The sequence below is a fragment of the Colobus angolensis genome, unplaced genomic scaffold, assembly GCF_000951035.1.
Source record: "Colobus angolensis palliatus isolate OR3802 unplaced genomic scaffold, Cang.pa_1.0 Scaffold75, whole genome shotgun sequence".
Taxonomy (NCBI): Eukaryota; Metazoa; Chordata; class Mammalia; order Primates; family Cercopithecidae; genus Colobus; species Colobus angolensis.
The window spans coordinates 3,756,236-3,775,024 of record NW_012121265.1 but is presented as its reverse complement, the minus strand read 5'-3'; the positions used below and the strand labels follow the sequence as shown (position 1 = coordinate 3,775,024).

At 33.2% G+C, this 18,789-nt stretch overlaps 1 protein-coding gene across 1 annotated transcript in view; it reads left to right on the top strand.

The window, feature by feature from the left end:
* ATRNL1 (attractin-like 1) overlaps positions 1–18,789 on the top strand; it is an 834,587-nt gene that overhangs the window by 279,331 nt on the left and 536,467 nt on the right. The window contains exon 20 of the mRNA XM_011927827.1: positions 12,198–12,291. Within this exon, the coding sequence (XP_011783217.1) occupies positions 12,198–12,291 (94 nt within the window). The remainder of the gene's footprint in view (positions 1–12,197; positions 12,292–18,789) is intronic.

Below are 18,789 nucleotides of genomic sequence, written 5' to 3'. Positions count from 1 at the left end.
AGAACAGAGCCCTCAGAAATAATACCACACATCTACAAGCATCTGATTTTTGACAAACCTGACAAAAACAAGAAATGGGGAAAGGATTCCTTATATAATAAGTGGTGCTGGGAAAACTGGCTAACCATAAGTAGAAAGCTGAAACTGGATCCCTTCCTTACACCTTATACAAAAATTAATTCAAGATGGATTGGAGACGTAAATGTTAGACCTAAAACCATAAAAACCCTAGAAGAAAACCAAGGTAATACCATTCAGGACATAGGCATGGGCAAGGACCTCATGCCTAAAACACCAAAAGCAATGGCAACAAAAACCAAAATTGACAAGTGGGATCTAATTAAAGAGTTTCTGCACAGTAAAAGAAACTACCATCAGAGTGAACAGGCAACCTACAGAATGGGAGAATTTTTTTTTTTTTTTTTTTTGAGACAGAGACTCGCTCGGTTGCCCAGGCTGGAGTACAGTGGCATTATCTCGGCTCACTGCAAGTTCCACCTCCCAGGTTCATGCCATTCAATGGGAGAAAATTTTTGCAATCTACCCATCAGACAAAGGGCTAATATACAGAATCTACAAAGAACTTAAACAAATTTACAAGAAGAAAACAACCCCATCAAAAAGTGGGCAAAGGATATGAACAGACACTTCTCAAAAGGAGACATTTATGCAGCCAACAGACACATGAAAAAATGCTCATCATCACTGGCCATCAGAGAAACTTAAATCAAAACGAGAATGAGATACCATCTCACACCAGTTAGAATGGCGATCATTAAAAAGTCAGGAAACAACAGATGCTGGAGAGGATGTGGAGAAATAGGAACACTTTTACACTGTTGGTGGGACTGTAAGCTAGTTCAACCATTGTGGAAGACAGTGTGGAGATTTCTCAAGGATCTAGAGCTAGAGATACCATTTGACCCAGCCATCCCATTACTGGGCATATACCCAAAGGATTATAAATCTTGCTGCTATAAAGACACATGCACACATATGTTTATTACGACACTTTTCACAAAAGCAAAGACTTGGAACCAACCCAGATGTCCATCAATAATAGACTGGATTAAGAAAATGTGGCACATATGCACCATGGAATACTGTCAAGCCATAAAAAAGGATGAGTTCGTGTCCTTTGTAGGGACATGGATGAAGCTGGAAACCATCATTCTCAGCAAACTGTCACAAGGACAGAAAACCAAACACTGCATGTTCTCACTCATAGGTGGGATTTGAACAATGAAAACACTTGGACACAGGAACGGGAACATCACACACCGGGGCCTGTTGTGGGGTGAGGGGAGGGGGAAGGGATAGCATTAGGAGATATACCTAGTGTAAATGACGAGTTAATGGGTGCAGCACACCATCATGGCACATGTATACATATGTAACAAACCTGCACATTGTGCACATGTACCGCAGAACTTAAAGTATAATAAAAAAGAAAGTTTTAAAAAATAATAATTATGACTTGGTGAGAAAATCTTCATATCTTTGTATGTCTGTATGGTTTGTGTCTGTATGTAATTTCAGAAAAGTAATATGTCTGCTAGATTAACTACTTGTATAGTTAAATATTTGTATATGTGTATAAGACTTGCAGACATTTTCCCCTTACTGCATTTATATTTGTACGTTTATATTTATAAAATTGAATATGATGTCAATGAAAAATTTCCAGTTGTGCTATAGGCATAAGATTGATACCTTTCCAAATCAAGGGTCACATAAGAAAATTGCAAAATTCAGCATTGAATATATCATACTTGCTACTGCTTCCAAAAATATACAAATATTTAGAAATATATTTTAATTGGATATGTGAGGCATCTATCATAAAATGTTATTTATAACAAATTATGCTACTTTTTAAATTAAGATAGTAAATATTTGTTGACAAAATAAATGAAGTAAAGACAGCATGATGTATGTTCAAATACTATAAAATTTAGTTACCTTTTCCAAATATAGACTTAGAAAAAAATGCAGTTTTGTTTATTTTATGTAAGTTTTACTTTCTTTGATGCCCTTTAAATAATTGCACTTTAGCTGACTTGGTATCGACTGAGAAGTAAGGAAAATATCAAAAAGTAACATAATTTAAAACATATTATTTTGCATTTATAAATAGGTGCAATCTAATAGTACAGGTCTTAAAATTAAAATTATTTAATTAGTATTATCTTCATTTCATATTTGAAAAAGTGTGACTTTGTGTTATTAAAGGACTAAATGATGCAAAACCTATGCAATCAAATGAACATAAATATATTAACTTTTCTCAGTTCCCTACCAAGGAACATCATGTTGTCATAACTATATATATTTTATCTTCATAGAATTAGTTATAAATATTAAATGCATGTTCTTTAAAAGTGCCCTTAGATAAATGTTGTCAAATTCTGTGTACCCAAGAAACCACTACCACAATCAAGATAAATATTTTTTTCACCCCAAAAGTTTCCATTGTATCTCCTCCCCATCACTTCCTCACCTGCCCCAAGGTGCAGCCAAATACTGCCTGCTTTTTAATTTTGTTGGTCACAAATAAGGTATATTTTTTCTTTTAAGAAAATATTTTATCCTTTATGGGCCATTTGGTCTGTGTGCAGCAGCTCAACTCTGCTTCTATAAAATGAAAGCAGTCATGTATAGTATCTAAACAAACGAATGTGGCTATATTCCAGTAGAACTTATTTCATATACACTGAAATTTGAATTTCATGAAATTTTCATGTTATGCATTTTTGTTCATTTTTTTTCTTCAACCATTAAACATTTTAAAAATCTACCCTAAGCTCGTGGGTCGTACAAAAATATGAGACAAGCTAGATTTGGCTCATGGGCTATAGTTTGATGATCCTTGCTGGAGACTATATTTGTTACTTCTAAAGTTTTGCATACATAAAATTAAATAGACACTTTTGTTTCTTATTTCTTTCACTCAGCATTTTAATTTCTTTTTTTTTTTTGCTGAGTAGTATTTTATTGTCTAAATATACCACATTTTGTTTATTCCATCACGCTTGGTTTGTTTCCAGTTTTTAGTAAGTAGCAGTACAACTACTCTTAATATTTATGTGTAAGCGTATGTGTGCACGTCTTGCATTTCTCTTGGGTAAATACCTTAGAGTGGAATTGCTTTTTGTACTATCATAAATTTGTAAAGGTATGCTTCACCTTATAGGAAATTGTCAAACTGTTTTTCAAAGTAATTGTATCATTGCATATTTCTGCCAGCAGTTTATGAGGATTTTAGTGTTTCATTTTATTGTCAACATTTAGTATTATCAATCTTTTACATTTTAGCCATTATAATATGTGTTTGATGGTATGTCTTGTTGATTTACAATTATATTTGTCTGATGGCTAAGGACATTAAATATCTTTTCATGTGTTTATTAGCAAGTTGTGTATCTTTTCTGCTTGTGTGTGTGTTTATTCAGATCTTTCGTCCACTTTTAAAAACTGGGCTAGTTTTCTTCTTTCTATTAAATTTTAAGAGATCTTATAATATTTCAGATAGAAGATCTCCATCAGATATATGGATTGTGAATATCTCCCTCAGCCTATGACTTCACTTTTCATTTTATTAAGAGTATCTTCTTATAAAACAAAGACATTTTAAAGTTGATAAATTATAATATATGATTTTTTCTTTGGTATTTTATACTTTTTGTATCACATGCATGAAATTGTTTACCTACCCCAAGGATGCAAATATTTTTTCTCTGTTTTTTCTTCCAGAGATTGTTTAGTGTTAACTGTTACATGTAAATTTGTGATTAATTCTGAGTAAAATTTGTGTGTAATGTGAGGTTGTGATATTGGTTCCTTTTTTCCCATACAGATATCCAGTTATTCTAGCACCATTTGTTGAAATGGCAATTCTTTTCTCATTGAATTACCTTAGAACATTTGTTGAAAACTAAGTTGATGGAATATGTATAGGATTGTTTCTGTCTTCTCTGTTCTGGTCCTTTGATCACTCTCTTTGGCCTAATGTCATTACCAAACTTTCTTAATTGCTATGGTTTTAAAGCACATCTTGAAATTATGTCTTTCAAGCCTTCTGTCTTCGTCTTTTTAAATGCTTTTTTTCCCTTCATGTTTTAAGATGTATATAAGTTTTAGAAGTAGCTTGCAAGTCTCTACAAAAAAGCTGGCTGGACTTTTATTGAAATTTTATAGAATTTATTATATAAATATTGAGAGAAATGATACTTTACCAATATATAATTTTCCAATTCATGTGCATGGTATATCCACTTATTTAGATATTTAAAATTCCTTTCAGTAGATATGGTTGTCGGTGTATAGAGCTTGCTCATATTTTGTTAAATATTTCTCTAAATATTTCACAACTTGTTACTAATAAATGACATTAATGTTTGTGGCAGCGCTCCTTTCACAGGGGTACCAGCTGCGGGGGGTCTGTCCCTTGTAGACTCCTGACCCGGTAACGGATGAATAACATATACTTAACACACAGATATTCTGCTTTGCCAGTCTAGCTGAGGGTGTTTAAGCTGCTTACACACTCCCCAATGAGTACTGTAAACAGTTGCGACTGCCTTGATCAGCTAGTGAGACTTGCATTTATTCAGTAAGACTGATTAACAAAGGCTTGAATCATCACCAGTAGAAGGTAATTGACATTGTGGACTTCTCCAGTAAAAAGCACTTAAGCACCCAAGGTACATGCAGGGTTAGTCTTAAAATCACATGAGTAAACAAGCTAGCTAGGTAAACTACAATGCCTTCCTTTGTTGCTACTTTAATTTGTTTAACGGTAAAGAGACTAGGTCACCTTTAGCCAGCCAGTTCTATTACCAAAGCTATGCAAACTTCTTGGCCTTTCAAGATTTGTGTCTATCTCTATCTCTAATATTTTATAGAGACAGATAAATTTTATCTATATAAAATCTCTAATATTTTTCCCACAGCCTGATTGAGCCCCAACAAATGTTAATTTCAATTTCTAGTTGCATGTTATTACTCTGTTAATATAGTTGTTTTCTATTGAGGTACAATTCAGGTAACACAAAATTAACTATTACAAAATATACAATCCAGTGGCATTTAGGATATTCACAGTGTTGTGCAGGCAACACCTGTATCAATTTCCAACCATTTCCATCACTGCAAAAGAAAACCCATAATCATTAAACAACCCAGCCCTGGGCAGCTACAAATCTGCTTTTAGACTTTATGAATTTACCTGTTTTAAATATCTCCTGTAAATTGAATCATGTAATATGTAATCTTTTGTGTTTGGCTTTTTTTCACTGCATTTTTTTTTTTAGATTCATTTATGTAGCATGTATTAGTACTTTATTTCTTTTCATTGCTGAATTATATTCCATTGTATGGATATTTTATCACTCAAAAGTTGATGGGCCTTTGGGTTGTTTCCAGTTATTGACTATTGTGAATCTGATCACTCATATCACTACTATAAATCTACTTACATTATGATATATAGTATCGTCATCATCACTTTTGAAGGAAATCTGTGTTTATTATACATTTTTAGTTTTACTGTGTGATGAAGCAGCATTACTGCTTTGTGTAAGGTACTGATGTTTTCCTGTGACATAATACATGATTATGTTTTGTGAATGTTTTATGTGTAGTTGGGAAGAAGGCGTATTGTTTAGTATCAAGGCATAAGCTTGAAATCTATTCAGCTATCTTGTTATAATATCTAACTTAGTGATTATTTTCTTTAGACCTTTTACAGTTTTTCATATTTTGTATCTACTGTTTTATACTAAGAGTGGTGTGCTGGTTTCTACTTGATGTGGTGTGCTAAAGTCTTTTTATTTGTCTCCTTACTCATATCTTCTATGATTTTGCTTGTAAACATAGTTGCTTTGTTATTTGTCACTGAAATATTCATAACTGTTATATATTCATGGTGACTTTTAGCTTTGGTACTAAAAAGGTCTTTGTCATAAGTGCCTTTTTGGGTTAAGTTTTATTTTAATTTAATTGATACCAGGTTTGTAATCTCTTCATTCTTATTGTTTCCATTTGCCTGGTAAACCTTTTCTATCTCTTATTTTTAGTTTTTCTGAGTCACTTGGTTCTAAATGTGGCTCTACTTTAGAGCATGTAGTTGGTTGTGCTTTATGAGACAAAATATATAAGTTAAGCCTATTCATCGTCATTGTTATTATTGATAGGTTATTTTTTCTCATGTATGTTACATATACACATTATTTATAATGAGTATCATATTATATTTGTTGTGCTTATTTCTCTGTGATGTGTTTCTCTGCTCTTTAATTAAAAAATAATATTTAGATTTATGGAGATTTGTATTTGTGTTCCATTACTCACCTTTGTTCTTTATGTTTTGAATTTAATTTTTAATTTTTAATGGACAAATAATAATTATATGTATTATATGTTTGTGGGGTAAAATGTGGCATTTTGATATATGTTTTCATTTTGGAAGGATGAAACTAAGATAATTATTTTTGTGTTAATAACATTTAAAATCTACTCTCAGTAATTTTGAAATATACATTCTGTCCAGTAGATGACTAAAACTTATTCCTCCTAACTGAAATTTTGTAGTCTTTGATCAGCCTTTCCTCTTTCCCCTTCCATCTCTCCTAACCCTGGCTTGTGGTAATCATCATTCTACTCTCTTCTTCTATGAATTTGATATTTTTTAGATCCCACATATAATTGAGATCATGTAGTATTTGTCTTTTTGTGCCTGGTTTATTTCATTTAGCATTAATTCATCTTGCCTTTTTAAAAGCTGAGGCCAGGTGCAGTGGCTCACACCTGTAATCCCAGCACTTTGGGAGACCGAGGAGGGCAGATCATGAGGTCAGGAGTTTGAGACCAGCTTGGCCAATGTAGTGAAACCCCGTCTCTACTAAAAATACAAAAATTAGCCAGATGGCCATTAGTGGTGGCGGGTGCTTGTAATCCCAGCTACTCAGGAGGCTGAGGCAGGAGAATCGCTTGAACCGGGGAAGTGGAGGTTGCAGTGAGCCAAGATTGCATCATTGCACTTCAGCCCAAGACACCGTCTCAAAAAAACAAACAAACAAACTGAAAAGTATTCGTGTGTGTGTGTGTGTGTATTTCATCCAATGATGGACACCTAGGTTGCATCTATATCTTAGCTATTGTGAATAGTGCTACAGTGAACACAGTAGTATAACTATCTCTCTGGCATACTGGTTTCATTTCCTTTGGATATATACCCAGAAGAGGAGTTACTGGACCACATGGTAATTGTAATTTTACTTTTCGGATGACTCTCCAAACCCTTTTCATATTGACAGTTATTTTAAATTTTCACCAACAGTGCACGTGGTTCCTTTTTCTGTTCATCCCTGCCAGCATTTGTTAAATTTCATCATTTTGATAATAGCCATTTTAAACAGGTGTGAGGTGATAACTCATTGTCATTTTAATTTACATTTTCCTAATGATTAGTGATAGTGCACATTTTTTTATATACCTATTGGCCATTTGTATGTCTGCTTTTACAAAAAGTTTATTTAAGTCCTTTGTCCATTTTAAAATTGTGTTCTTTGTTTTCTTGCTATTGAGTTGCTTGAATTGCTTATGTATTTTGAATATTAGCCTCTTACCAGATGTATGGGTTGTGAATGTTTTCTCCCAATATGTGGATTGTCTCTTTAATAATTATTTCCTTTGTTGTGCTTAAGATTTTTAGATTGATGCAGTTTCATTTGTTTATTTTTGCTTTTGTTTTGCATGTTCTTTTGGGAAAACCAAGAAATTTTTGCCCAGATCAATGTCATGTTGCATTTATCTTATGTTTTCTTCTACAGTTTCGGGTCTTACCTTTAAGTCTTTAGTACATTTTGAGTTGATTTTTATGTATCAAATAAGGCTTTAATTTCATTATTTTGTATCTGAATATCTAGTTTTCCCTGCATAATTTATTTAGGAGACTGTCTTTTCTCCATTGTGTGTTCTTGACACTTTTGTCAAAAGTCAGTAGATTGTCAGTGCTTGGGTTTATTGCTGAGCTCTATATTCTTTTCCTTTGGTTGATGTTCCTTTTTTCTTATGTTGGTACTATGCTGTTTTGTTTAACATAGGTTTGTAGTATATTTTGAGATCAAATAGTGTGATGCCTTCAGTTTTATTCTTACTCAAGATTGCTTTGGCTACTGGACATCTTTTTAATTTCCATATGAATTTTAAAATTGCTTTTTCTCTTTCAGTGAAAAATGCCATTGGCATTTTGTCAGATATTGCATTGAATCAGTAGATTACTTTTGGTAGCATGGGCATTTTAACAATATTAATTATTCCAATCCATGAACATGGCCTACCTTTCCATTTATATAAGTCACTCACTATTTCTTTCCTTAATGCTTTGTGGTTTTCAGTATTTAGATCTTTTAAGTCCTTGGTTAAATTTACTTCAAAGTATTTTTTATGCTATCATGAATGGTATTGATGTCTTAATTTCTTTTTCAGTTAGTTCATTGTTAGTGTGAAGGAATATTACTGATTTTTGTATGTGGATTTTGTATTCTGCAACTTTACTGAACTTCTTTATCAGTTCTAACATATTTTTGGTGGACTCTTTAGGGTTTTCTGTAGACAAGATCATGTCATCGGCAAACAGAAGCAATTTAACTTTTTAATTTCCTATTAGGAGGCCCTTTATGTCTTCTTTTTGTCTGTCTGCTATGGCTAGAACTTTTAGTACTACATTGAACAGAAGTGGCAAGGGGGGACATCCTTCTCTTCTTTTTGATTATAGAAAAAAACTTTAAACTTTTTACCTTTCAGTATGATGTTAGCTGTGGGCATATCATTGGTTGATGCAAAAGTAATTGTGGAATATGTGACCTTTATTGTGTTAAGGCCTGGAGCCTGACAATGCAGGGACTAGTTTGGTAGTGGGATGAGTCTGGATTCTGATACTGCATTGGCCAGCATGGAGCTTGGGACTGTGGGGTCATGCGTGGCCCTGGGTTCAGAGAGGCAGGTCTGGTGCTGCCATCCAATGAAAAGTTGAATGCTTATTTCATTCTTCTTCCCTGACTTGCGGATATCTTGCTCAGTGTTGTGCTGCTTGGACTTGTGGGAGAGGTAATATGGATAATGTTGAACTGGCTTTTCTACCCTCTTCAATGCAATTTTTTTTTTTTGGACTGCAGTAAGGTGGTATAATCTCTTGCCTGGATTCCTTAGCTTTTGGGAAGGTATTTTCATGCATGGATAGTTTTTCAAATGGATGTTTCTATGAGAGATGAACACTAGAAAGTCTTATTCCACTATCTTCCTAACATCACTCCTCTAGAGTTTTTTTGTTTTTTTAATCCAGATATGTGGGGGTTTTAGTAGAGTTTTATTTGTTTATTATTCATTTTTGATTTAATTGTATTGTCATCAGGACCCATTTTTTGATACTATTTTTTGGAATTTGTTGCAGTAATCTTCATTTGCTAATGGCAAGTTAAATATTTTAAACGATTTATATATGCTGGTTTTTAAAAACAAGGAATTGATGAACATAAAATTTAGGCTAGTGGCTACTTCTGGTAGGAAGAGGCAGTAGATAGATTAAGGGAGCAACACAAAGATCGATACAAGTGGTAGCATTAGAAATCTAGTCCTTAAATTAGACAGTTTAATTATCCCATTATATAAATTACCAACAGTTTTATAAGCAGAAAATGTACATGCCACTTAAAATCACCACCATAATCTTTTGTCTTCACAAAAATAATAAGCAATATTTACGTTTTTTTCAGATTTTTTCTTATATAGATGCAATTTATATCATTCCTAAGCAAGACATAGAGTATAATCAAAATGCAATAGTTTTCTCTGTCACTGACCTTTTAAAATATACATTTTTCCCTTGATCTTGTATGAAATCTCAGGCTCACTCTTAGTTAATATAAGGAACTCCAGAGAAATTAATTTGCAAACGTGTGTAAATAAATAATTAAAATTATCTAGATCAGATAAAAGTAAGAACTCTGAACATATTTTGAAGCCAAATTTTCTCTTTTCCTCCATTCTATATGTTCTTTCATTCTTAACATAGGAGTTTCCTCCTTTCCTGGCTCAATAATTTTTTCATCTTTCTAGGGGAGAGGAGAAAATTACAGTCTTATGTGTGAAGAATAGTTGTCATATTTAGTTAAGGTCCTCTATGTGAGAGATGCACAATGGCTGATCCATTCTCACATAGGTGTCTTTGGGTTCTCTTCTGAGTCTTGACCTTTCTAGATGCAATTCTCATGATGTGTGGGAGACACATACTTTCTTCCTGTTCTAGCAACTTTTACTTCGGTTTTCAGTTGAAGTCCTCCAGTGCTTCCAGACAATCCTCTTGGTCAGAATATTAAGTAGATGCTGGCTAGCTGGAAGAAATATACTTTCTTTTTCTTGACTTCAGTGTTAGTACAAATGCTTCCTAAAAGTCACGGTTTCTATTTGTCCTTCTACCTCAGTTAAATAGCCATAGCTGGTCACACCTAATTCAAAATTTCCTCTAATATGCAACCTCGATTTTAAGGGGACCCATAGCAGACTCTTCAAAAACTTCTGTGAAGTCCCACTCATTAGGCTTGTGTAAGAGGACAGACAACTACTTCCTTGGCAGGCAGAAGACTGGATTACTAACACTGACGTGGGCTTTTATGATAATCCTCATCCAGTCTTTCCACCTTTCACTCTTTTTGCCTCTTTTATTGACTCTATCTGATTCAAAGATTACTGGTTTAACTTTTGTTTTAGTCTCTTCTTTTGAAAGTGTTCATATTGGTCTTATACTTCCCTTAGGCATACAGTATCTATTTTCTTTCAGAGACTCAATTGAACTACCAATATGATTATCTGGTTACATTTGTTTGCATTTATTAATTAATTAGCATATATGTTAGAGTTACTATTGATATTGAAAGAAAAATAATGAAAAAGTTGAACATTGGGAAATTTTGACTCATTCACTTAATTTTATGTGTCTATACAATTCAGGAAAAGATCATATCATTTCATTTTTGTCAATAGAATGGTTTAGCTAACTGGCAGTGTACAAGAACAGCAGTAGTTCTCGTTAGGTGTTTTTGAAAGGATTACTGACACTATCACCCTTGTCTCTTTATGATGTGTTATTGGATTGGAGAATGAATTGTAACCTAGAAATACTGAAGGCAAAGATATCTGCTATGTGATTATATTGTTGTCAGTAAAAGAAAGTGCATGAAAATACTTTGTGGTGGCTGTTAGAATGAAAAGGAGGGGTCAGATACAAGAGAGATTATACATGTAGAAATTAAAATCTACCAATTGACTGGATGTTGCACACAATAAAGTGTGAGGTTTATGTCCTAAATAATTGAACAGTGCTCTTTAAGAAAGGATTGCAAAGTAAGAGAAGGAGACAAGTTTATATGTACCAAATTAATCATGCAACTTTTACAAAATGGAAAGTTTCATCTAGTACTCTAAAAGGATGATCTAAAAGGATCTAAAAGGTTACTCTAAAAGGATGAGGATGATCTCAGAAGCTTAAAAGGGTGAATTTAGAGGAAATAAATAGATGTTCTTTTTTAAAACACAATTTGTAGCTATATTTGTATTATTCTTAGCAGTATCTTAGCAGTAGTAATAACAGTAGAAGTAATACCTGCCAATTATTAAGTGCTCAATATGTGTTAGGTGTCTTAAATTACATTACCTCATTTAATTTTCACATCAATCCTGAAAGCTAAGTGCTGTTATTCTTCTTTTACAGGTGAAGAAATTTAGCATAAACAGATAAAGTTAATTGTCCAAGGTCATATAGTGATTTTAGATGTAAATTTTAAAGTCAAGCTGTTTGAGTCCAAAGCTCTTGCACTAACGCTTTGAAACTCACTTTATTAAAGAAATATACCAAAGTAAAAATGGAGAGAAGCCCAAAGAAGAATTAGATAAATACTTAGATCCATAGTAGACTTCAGGATATCCCCAAACGACTTTAAGGAATTTCACAAAATTTTCAGAAAAGTGAATTTACTTCCATTTAATTAAAAATAATTTATACTATCTGGTAACCTTAGTTTTTGGATGGCATGAGGAAGTTACAGGACATAAAAATAAGATAATAATAATATTTGAGGTGTGAAATGTGCATGTTTGTGATGTAGAATATTCAATATCATTTTGGTTTTGACTTACAGCTTGTACATGCAGTGGCCATGCAAATATCTGTCATCTGCACACAGGAAAATGTTTCTGCACAACTAAAGGAATAAAAGGTGACCAATGTCAATTGTAAGTAAGAATGACATTTTAGAACTTTTGTGGATTGAATTTGTGTTGTTGAAGTAATTTTTATGTTTTACTTTTTAATTTAGTGTTGTGCTAGTTAGGCATACCTTTATTACAAATTTTAACTTTTATTTTAGATTTGAGGGTACATGTGCAGGTTTTTAACGTGGGTATATTGCATGATGCTGAGGTTTGGGATATGATTGATCCCATCATCGAGATAATGTGCATAGTACCCAATAGATAATTTTAAAGTGCTTGCTCCCCTTCCTGCCTCTCTCTCTCTAGTAGTTCCCAGTGTCTTTTGTTCCCATCTTTATGTCCATATGTACCAATATTTAGCTCCCACTTAGAAACAAAAATATGTGGTATTTGGTTTTCTATTCCTACGTTAATTTGGTTAGGATAATGTATCTATGTTGCAGAGGATGTGATTTCATGTTTCATGGCTGTGTAGTATTCCGTGGTATATGTGGACCACATTTTCTTTATCCAGTCCACTGTTGATGGGCTTTTAGGTTGATTCCCTGTCCTTGCTATTGTGAATAGTGCTGCAGTGAACATATAGGTGCATGTGTCTTTTTGGTAGAATGATTTATTTTCCTTTGAGAATTTACTTGCACCTAATGAATTCTCTTTAAAAATTAAACCTTTTAAATGACAATTTTGTGGAGGCTTTAAAACAAACCCATAGAACGTGTTATCTTTTGCATTTCTAGAAAAAGAAGCATTCTTAATCTTATGTATCAAATCTACATTGTTATCTTTACACTTTTCTTTCACATTATACCTAATATAATGTCTCTATGTCCTTCTTTTTTCAGTCATTTATTATTAATTCTGATAATTCTTGTCCTTTAACCCTTTCAGCTGGTTCCTTATGTTCATCTTCCTCTCTTTTCTCTGTTCTTTCAGTAAGCAGGAACCCACTATTGCTACTCTCCTGTCTGTACTTTCATGAATGATTTTTGTCTTAGCATTTAGTTGTTATTCTAAAATTTTATTTTCTTTCAAAAATTAACTTTAAAAGGCAACATTTTAGGCTATTTAAATTGTTTTTTATTTTTCTGGTTTATGTATATTATTAAAATCAAATTTTTATGGTTTTGAATTATATGTGTACAAATGCATGTTTATATTAGGTATATATGTACTGTATTTGACACAAATAATAAATCCCAACTATAATAATTACAGAAACATAGGGAAAGTTTAATAAAGAATTCTTCAAAACTATAAATATATAAAAACTTATACCTAGAGTCTATTAAGCATGGAAAATGATCCTTTTATTTTTATTTAAAATAAATATATTGTTGCAGAGTTATCCTAAATATTTCAAGTTAGGTGATTATGTCTTTGCCTGAACACCTAAGTATTACAGATTTTCATATTCAGACAAGGTAAGCACAATCAGTTTTTATTCCTTCTCTATAGTCTCTGAAGTTAAATACAAGTTCACAGCAAAAGATCTTGGCGAAATTCCTATTAAGGAAGGCCATTTTGGTCTTAAAACCAATTAAATTAAATCATAATCTTCTGTTCTAAGATCAAGGATGCTGCTAATACTTTGCAACACTAAAGCTTGATTATAAGTAAGGCCAACTTCATGGGCATGTGGCCTGTGAATTTATACAGGTTCCCACACTTACAAGGGCAACACATTTCATTTAGTGCTCTGTTATCACAGTCTTGAAATTCTTAATAACTTTTAAACAAGAACTCTACATTCTTCTTTCACGCAATCCTCTCCTATTCCCTCAAATTATGTATTAATAGCAGGTTCTGGTTATAAGTAATGTTTCTCTTGATTAACTTCTATTAAATATGTTGGTTGGATAGCAGTGTGCAGCAATGAAAATATTTTTTATAGACCATAGTGGCAGTATTACAGATAAAAATAATATATGAGATTCTACCATGATAGTAAACACTGACAATCTTCTTAGTATAGTTTTACATAACTAGTATAGCCATATAACTATCTGTAATAATTATTTCTGTGATACAGTGTTACAGTAACATATTTTTGTTTACAGACAAAAGAAAGTAGAATTTTAATTCATTGAAATAGTGAGCTTGTAAGCTTAGCTAAAATAGAATTATAAGATTTGGCATATGTGCAAAATATTAGAAAATCAATTGTATAGTTCTTCATGATAAAAGTACATTTTCCCCGTTCTCATTTATGGCTTTTTATGAGGAGGATAATAATGGAATACTAATTTGTAAAGAGTATTTTGTAGGTGGTATTTGTACACAGAATTCTGTTCATTTACTTTTTTGTTTATTTGGCTTTTGAGTATGAAACAATAAAGAATAGGCTCATTATACTTAGAGCAATTAATTGCTATAATGTGCGTACACCTGAAAAAAAATGGTTTCTTAGGAAAGAGAGCTAGTCCTTCAAATCAGTAAACAATTATTAAGTGAGTACTTGATACTATTAACGAAGATGAAATAACATATGGTTTTTGCTGAAAGTATCTCAGACTAGCAGTGAAGACACTGACCAAAATGCACTATATCAATTTCTTACATTAGTGATTTGATATGCTTATGAACCCCTTCCACTTCTTAGGATAATTTCTGTTTGGTTTTAAGTATTTAGTCAGATGTCATATCTTACATATTCTTAATAACCATCCTAAACTGAAATTGGTTCTCTTCATATCTGTTCATTTCTTTTCTTGCATTATTGTGTACTTGTCTGTATCCTTTACTAGAGTGAAGTTTTGGGGGGACCACTGCAACAATACCACAGTGTAAGTGTTCAATAAATTTGTTTAATAGAATGGAATGAAGAAAGTATTGATGGAGCATTGAAAAGGGAAGTATTAATTTATTTTGGCAGGATAAGGAAAATTTAAGCAGAGGATGTTTGAACTGGAACCTGAAGGAGTAATAAAATCAACTTTCTGGGAAAAGAAAATAGGAAACAAGGGGAAATGGCATCAGTAAAAGCAAAGAAGTAAAAATGAACATGACCATAGCATTTCCGGTCTTTGCTCAAGAATGCTTAGAGCTGGAAAAATATTGCTTCTGCCCTTACAATGAAAGGGAAAAAAGCTGGATAAACTGCAAATTCATGAGTTTTCTTGAAACCATTGGAGAACTGAGAAAACAGGGTAATCAAATGGCCACAAATCTAAAGAGAGACAATAGACTGCAGAGAGATGAGATATGAACATTGGCTTACCTGGAGTGAAATCATCTGGAAACTGATAAGAGGAGATCAGCTGGGGTGGTTGGTATTTGGCAGGGATTAGGTATACACTGTCAATAGTGTGAAGCTCCTGGGAGCCACAGGAATTGGAAGAGTATGGAGAAGCATACTCTTTGTAGAGTTTTCAAGCCACCTATTGTGGCTGCCATTCCCTTCCACCAGTTGCTTAGGGAAAAAAGTGAACATTTCAAGAGAGCATTCCCTGTATTGTACCTTGTGGAAGGGATTGGCAGCCACAGTGGGCAGGACATCAGTAGTACAGTCAAAATATTCATTTAGATGAGCACCAAATTATTCATTTTGCCATAGCAATGATAATTCTCAATCTTGTTTTGGCCGAAAACACAGCCGATCATCAAAAACTGTAACTTAAAAATGAATTTCTGTTTGTGTCGTCTCTGATTTTTTTGTTTTGTTTTCCTTATAGAGATCTTTCTCTTGCCTGGGTGTTTTCCTAGGCACACATAATTGTGTGGCAGTTATGAATGGAAGTTTTTTCCTGATTTGGCTGTCAGCTTGACTGTTGTTGGTGTATAGAAATGCTATTGATTTTTGCACATTGTATCCTGATATTTTGCTGAAGTTGTTTATCAGCTGAAGAAGCTTTTGGGCCGAGACTATGGAGTTTTCTAGATAGAAGATCATGTTGTCTGCAAACAGGGATAGTTTGACTTCCCTTTTTTTTATTTGGATGCTCTTTGTTTATTTCTTTTGCCTGACTACCCTGGTCAGAACTTCAGATACTATGTTGAATGGGAGTGGTGAGAGAGGGCATCCTTGTCTTGTGCTTGTTTTCAAGGAGAATTCTTCTAGCTTTTGTGCATTCAGTATGATGTTGGCTGTGGGTTTGGTATAGATGGCTCTTAATATTTTGAGGTATGTTCCTTCAATACCTAATTTACTCAGAATTTTTAACATGAATAGATGTTGAATTTTATAGAAAGCCCTTTCTGCATCTATTGAGATAATCATGTGCTTTTTGTCTTTAGGTCTATTTATATTATAAATCACATTTACTGATTTGCTTATGTTGAACCAACCTTGTATCCCAGGGATAAAGCCTACTTGATCATGGTAGATAAGCTTTTTGATGTGCTGCTGAATTGTTTGCCGGTGTTTTTTTGAGGATTTTTGCATCAATGTTCATCCAGGATATCCACCTGTAATTTTCTTTTTTTGTTATGTCTCTGCCAGGTTTTGATATCAAGATGAGGCTCTCTTCATGGATTGAGTTAGGGAGGAGTCCCTTTTCCTCAATTTTTTATTGAGGAGAGTATATCTGGTAGAATTCATTTGTGAACTCATCATGTCCTGGGTTTCTTTGGTTGGTAGACTATTTATTACTGCCTCAATTTCAGAGCTGATTATTGGTCTGTTCAGGAATTCTGTTTCATCCTGGTTCGGTCTTAGAAGGGTTTATGTGTCCAGAAATTTATCCTTTTTTTTGATTTTCTAGTTTATGTGCATGGAGGTGTTCATAATATTCTCTCATGGTTGTTTGTATTTCTGTGGAGTCAGTGGTAATACCCTTCTTGTCATTTCTGATTGTGTTCATTTGAATCTTCTCTTTCTCCTTTGTTAGTCTAGCTAGTGGTCTATGTATTTTATTATTTTCTTCAAAAAAACAGCTCCTGGATGCATTGATCTTTTTATTGTATTGTGTGTGTGTGTGTGTGTGTGTGTGTATCTCCTTTATTTCATTTCTGATTTTGTTTATTTCTTGTCTTCTGCTAGCTCTGGGATTTGTTTGCTCTTGGTTCTCTAGTTCTTTAGTTATGATGTTAGGTTGTTAACTTGAGAACTTTCTAACTTTTTGATGTGGACATTTAGTGCTATAAATTTCTCTCTTAACACTTCCTGGAAGCCAACCTAGGCAATGCCATTCAGGACATAGGCCTGAACAAATATTTCATGATGAAGACACCAAAAGCAATTGCAACAAAAGCAAAAATTGGCAAATAGGATCTAATTAAAGAGCTTCTGCACAGCAAAATAAAGCATCAACAGAGTAAACAGCCTACAGAATTGGAGAAAATTTTTGCAAACTATACATCTGACAAAAGTCTAATTTCTGTCATCTATAAGGAACTTAAACAAATTTACAAGAAAAAACCAACCCCATAAAAAGTGGGAAAAGGACACAAACAGACACTTTTCAAAAGAATACATACATGTGGCCAAAACTCATGAAAAAAGTTCAACATCACTGGTCATTAGAGAGAATTAAAACTGGACCTCTTCCTTACACTGTTAATACAAAAATTAACTCAAGATGGATTAAAGACTTAAATGTAAAACTATATAATTTGATTGTGCTGTGGTCTAAGAGACTGTAATGCTTTCAGTTCTTTTGCATTTCTTGAAAAGTGTTTTAATTCTAATTATGTGATTGATTTTAGAGTATATGCTATGCAGTGATGAGAAGAATGTATATTCTGTTGTTTTCAAGTGGAGAGTCCTGTATATATCTATGAGGTCCGTTTGGTTTGATCCAGTGCTGAGTTCAGGTCCTGAATATCTTTGCTAATTTTCTGTCTCAGTGATCTGTTTAATATTGTCACTGGAGTGTTAATGTCTCCCACTATGATTATATGGGAGCTTAAGTCTCTTTAAAGGTCTCTGAGAGCTTGTTTTATGAATCTGGATACTCCTGTATAGGTGCATATATATTTAGGATAGTTAGATTTTCTTGTTGAATTGAACCCTTTACCATCATGTAATGCTCTTCTTTGCCTTTTTGATTTTTGTTAATTTAAAATCTGTTTTGTCAGAAACTAGAATTACAACTCTGCTTTTTTCTCTTTTTCATTTGCTGGGTAGATTTTTCTCCATTCCTTTGTTTTGAGGCTATGGGTGTCATTGCATGTGAATTGGGTTTCTTGAAGACAGCATACCAATGAGTCTTGGATCTTTACCCAGTTTGCACTCTGTGTCTTTTAATTGGGGGCATTTGACCATTTACATTTAAGGTTACCATAAAATATTTAATTTCCAACAGAATTTAGCAAAAACATTGTTGTGTCTTATACACAGTAAGTGTGCTAACTAAATGTATTTTGGTTGGAAAAAGATAAACATCAATTTATTAGGTTAATGGTTCTTGGTGGAGATGGAATAACACCCCCTAGAACTTCATGGATTTTCATAATTAATTATTCTAATAATTGGGGAGTGCTACTGGCATAAGAGGATGAATAGTCACAGCCCCTTATTAGAATGGGCACTTATGGAGACCAGGAAATAAATAAAATCTAAGTCCAATTATGTTTCATTGA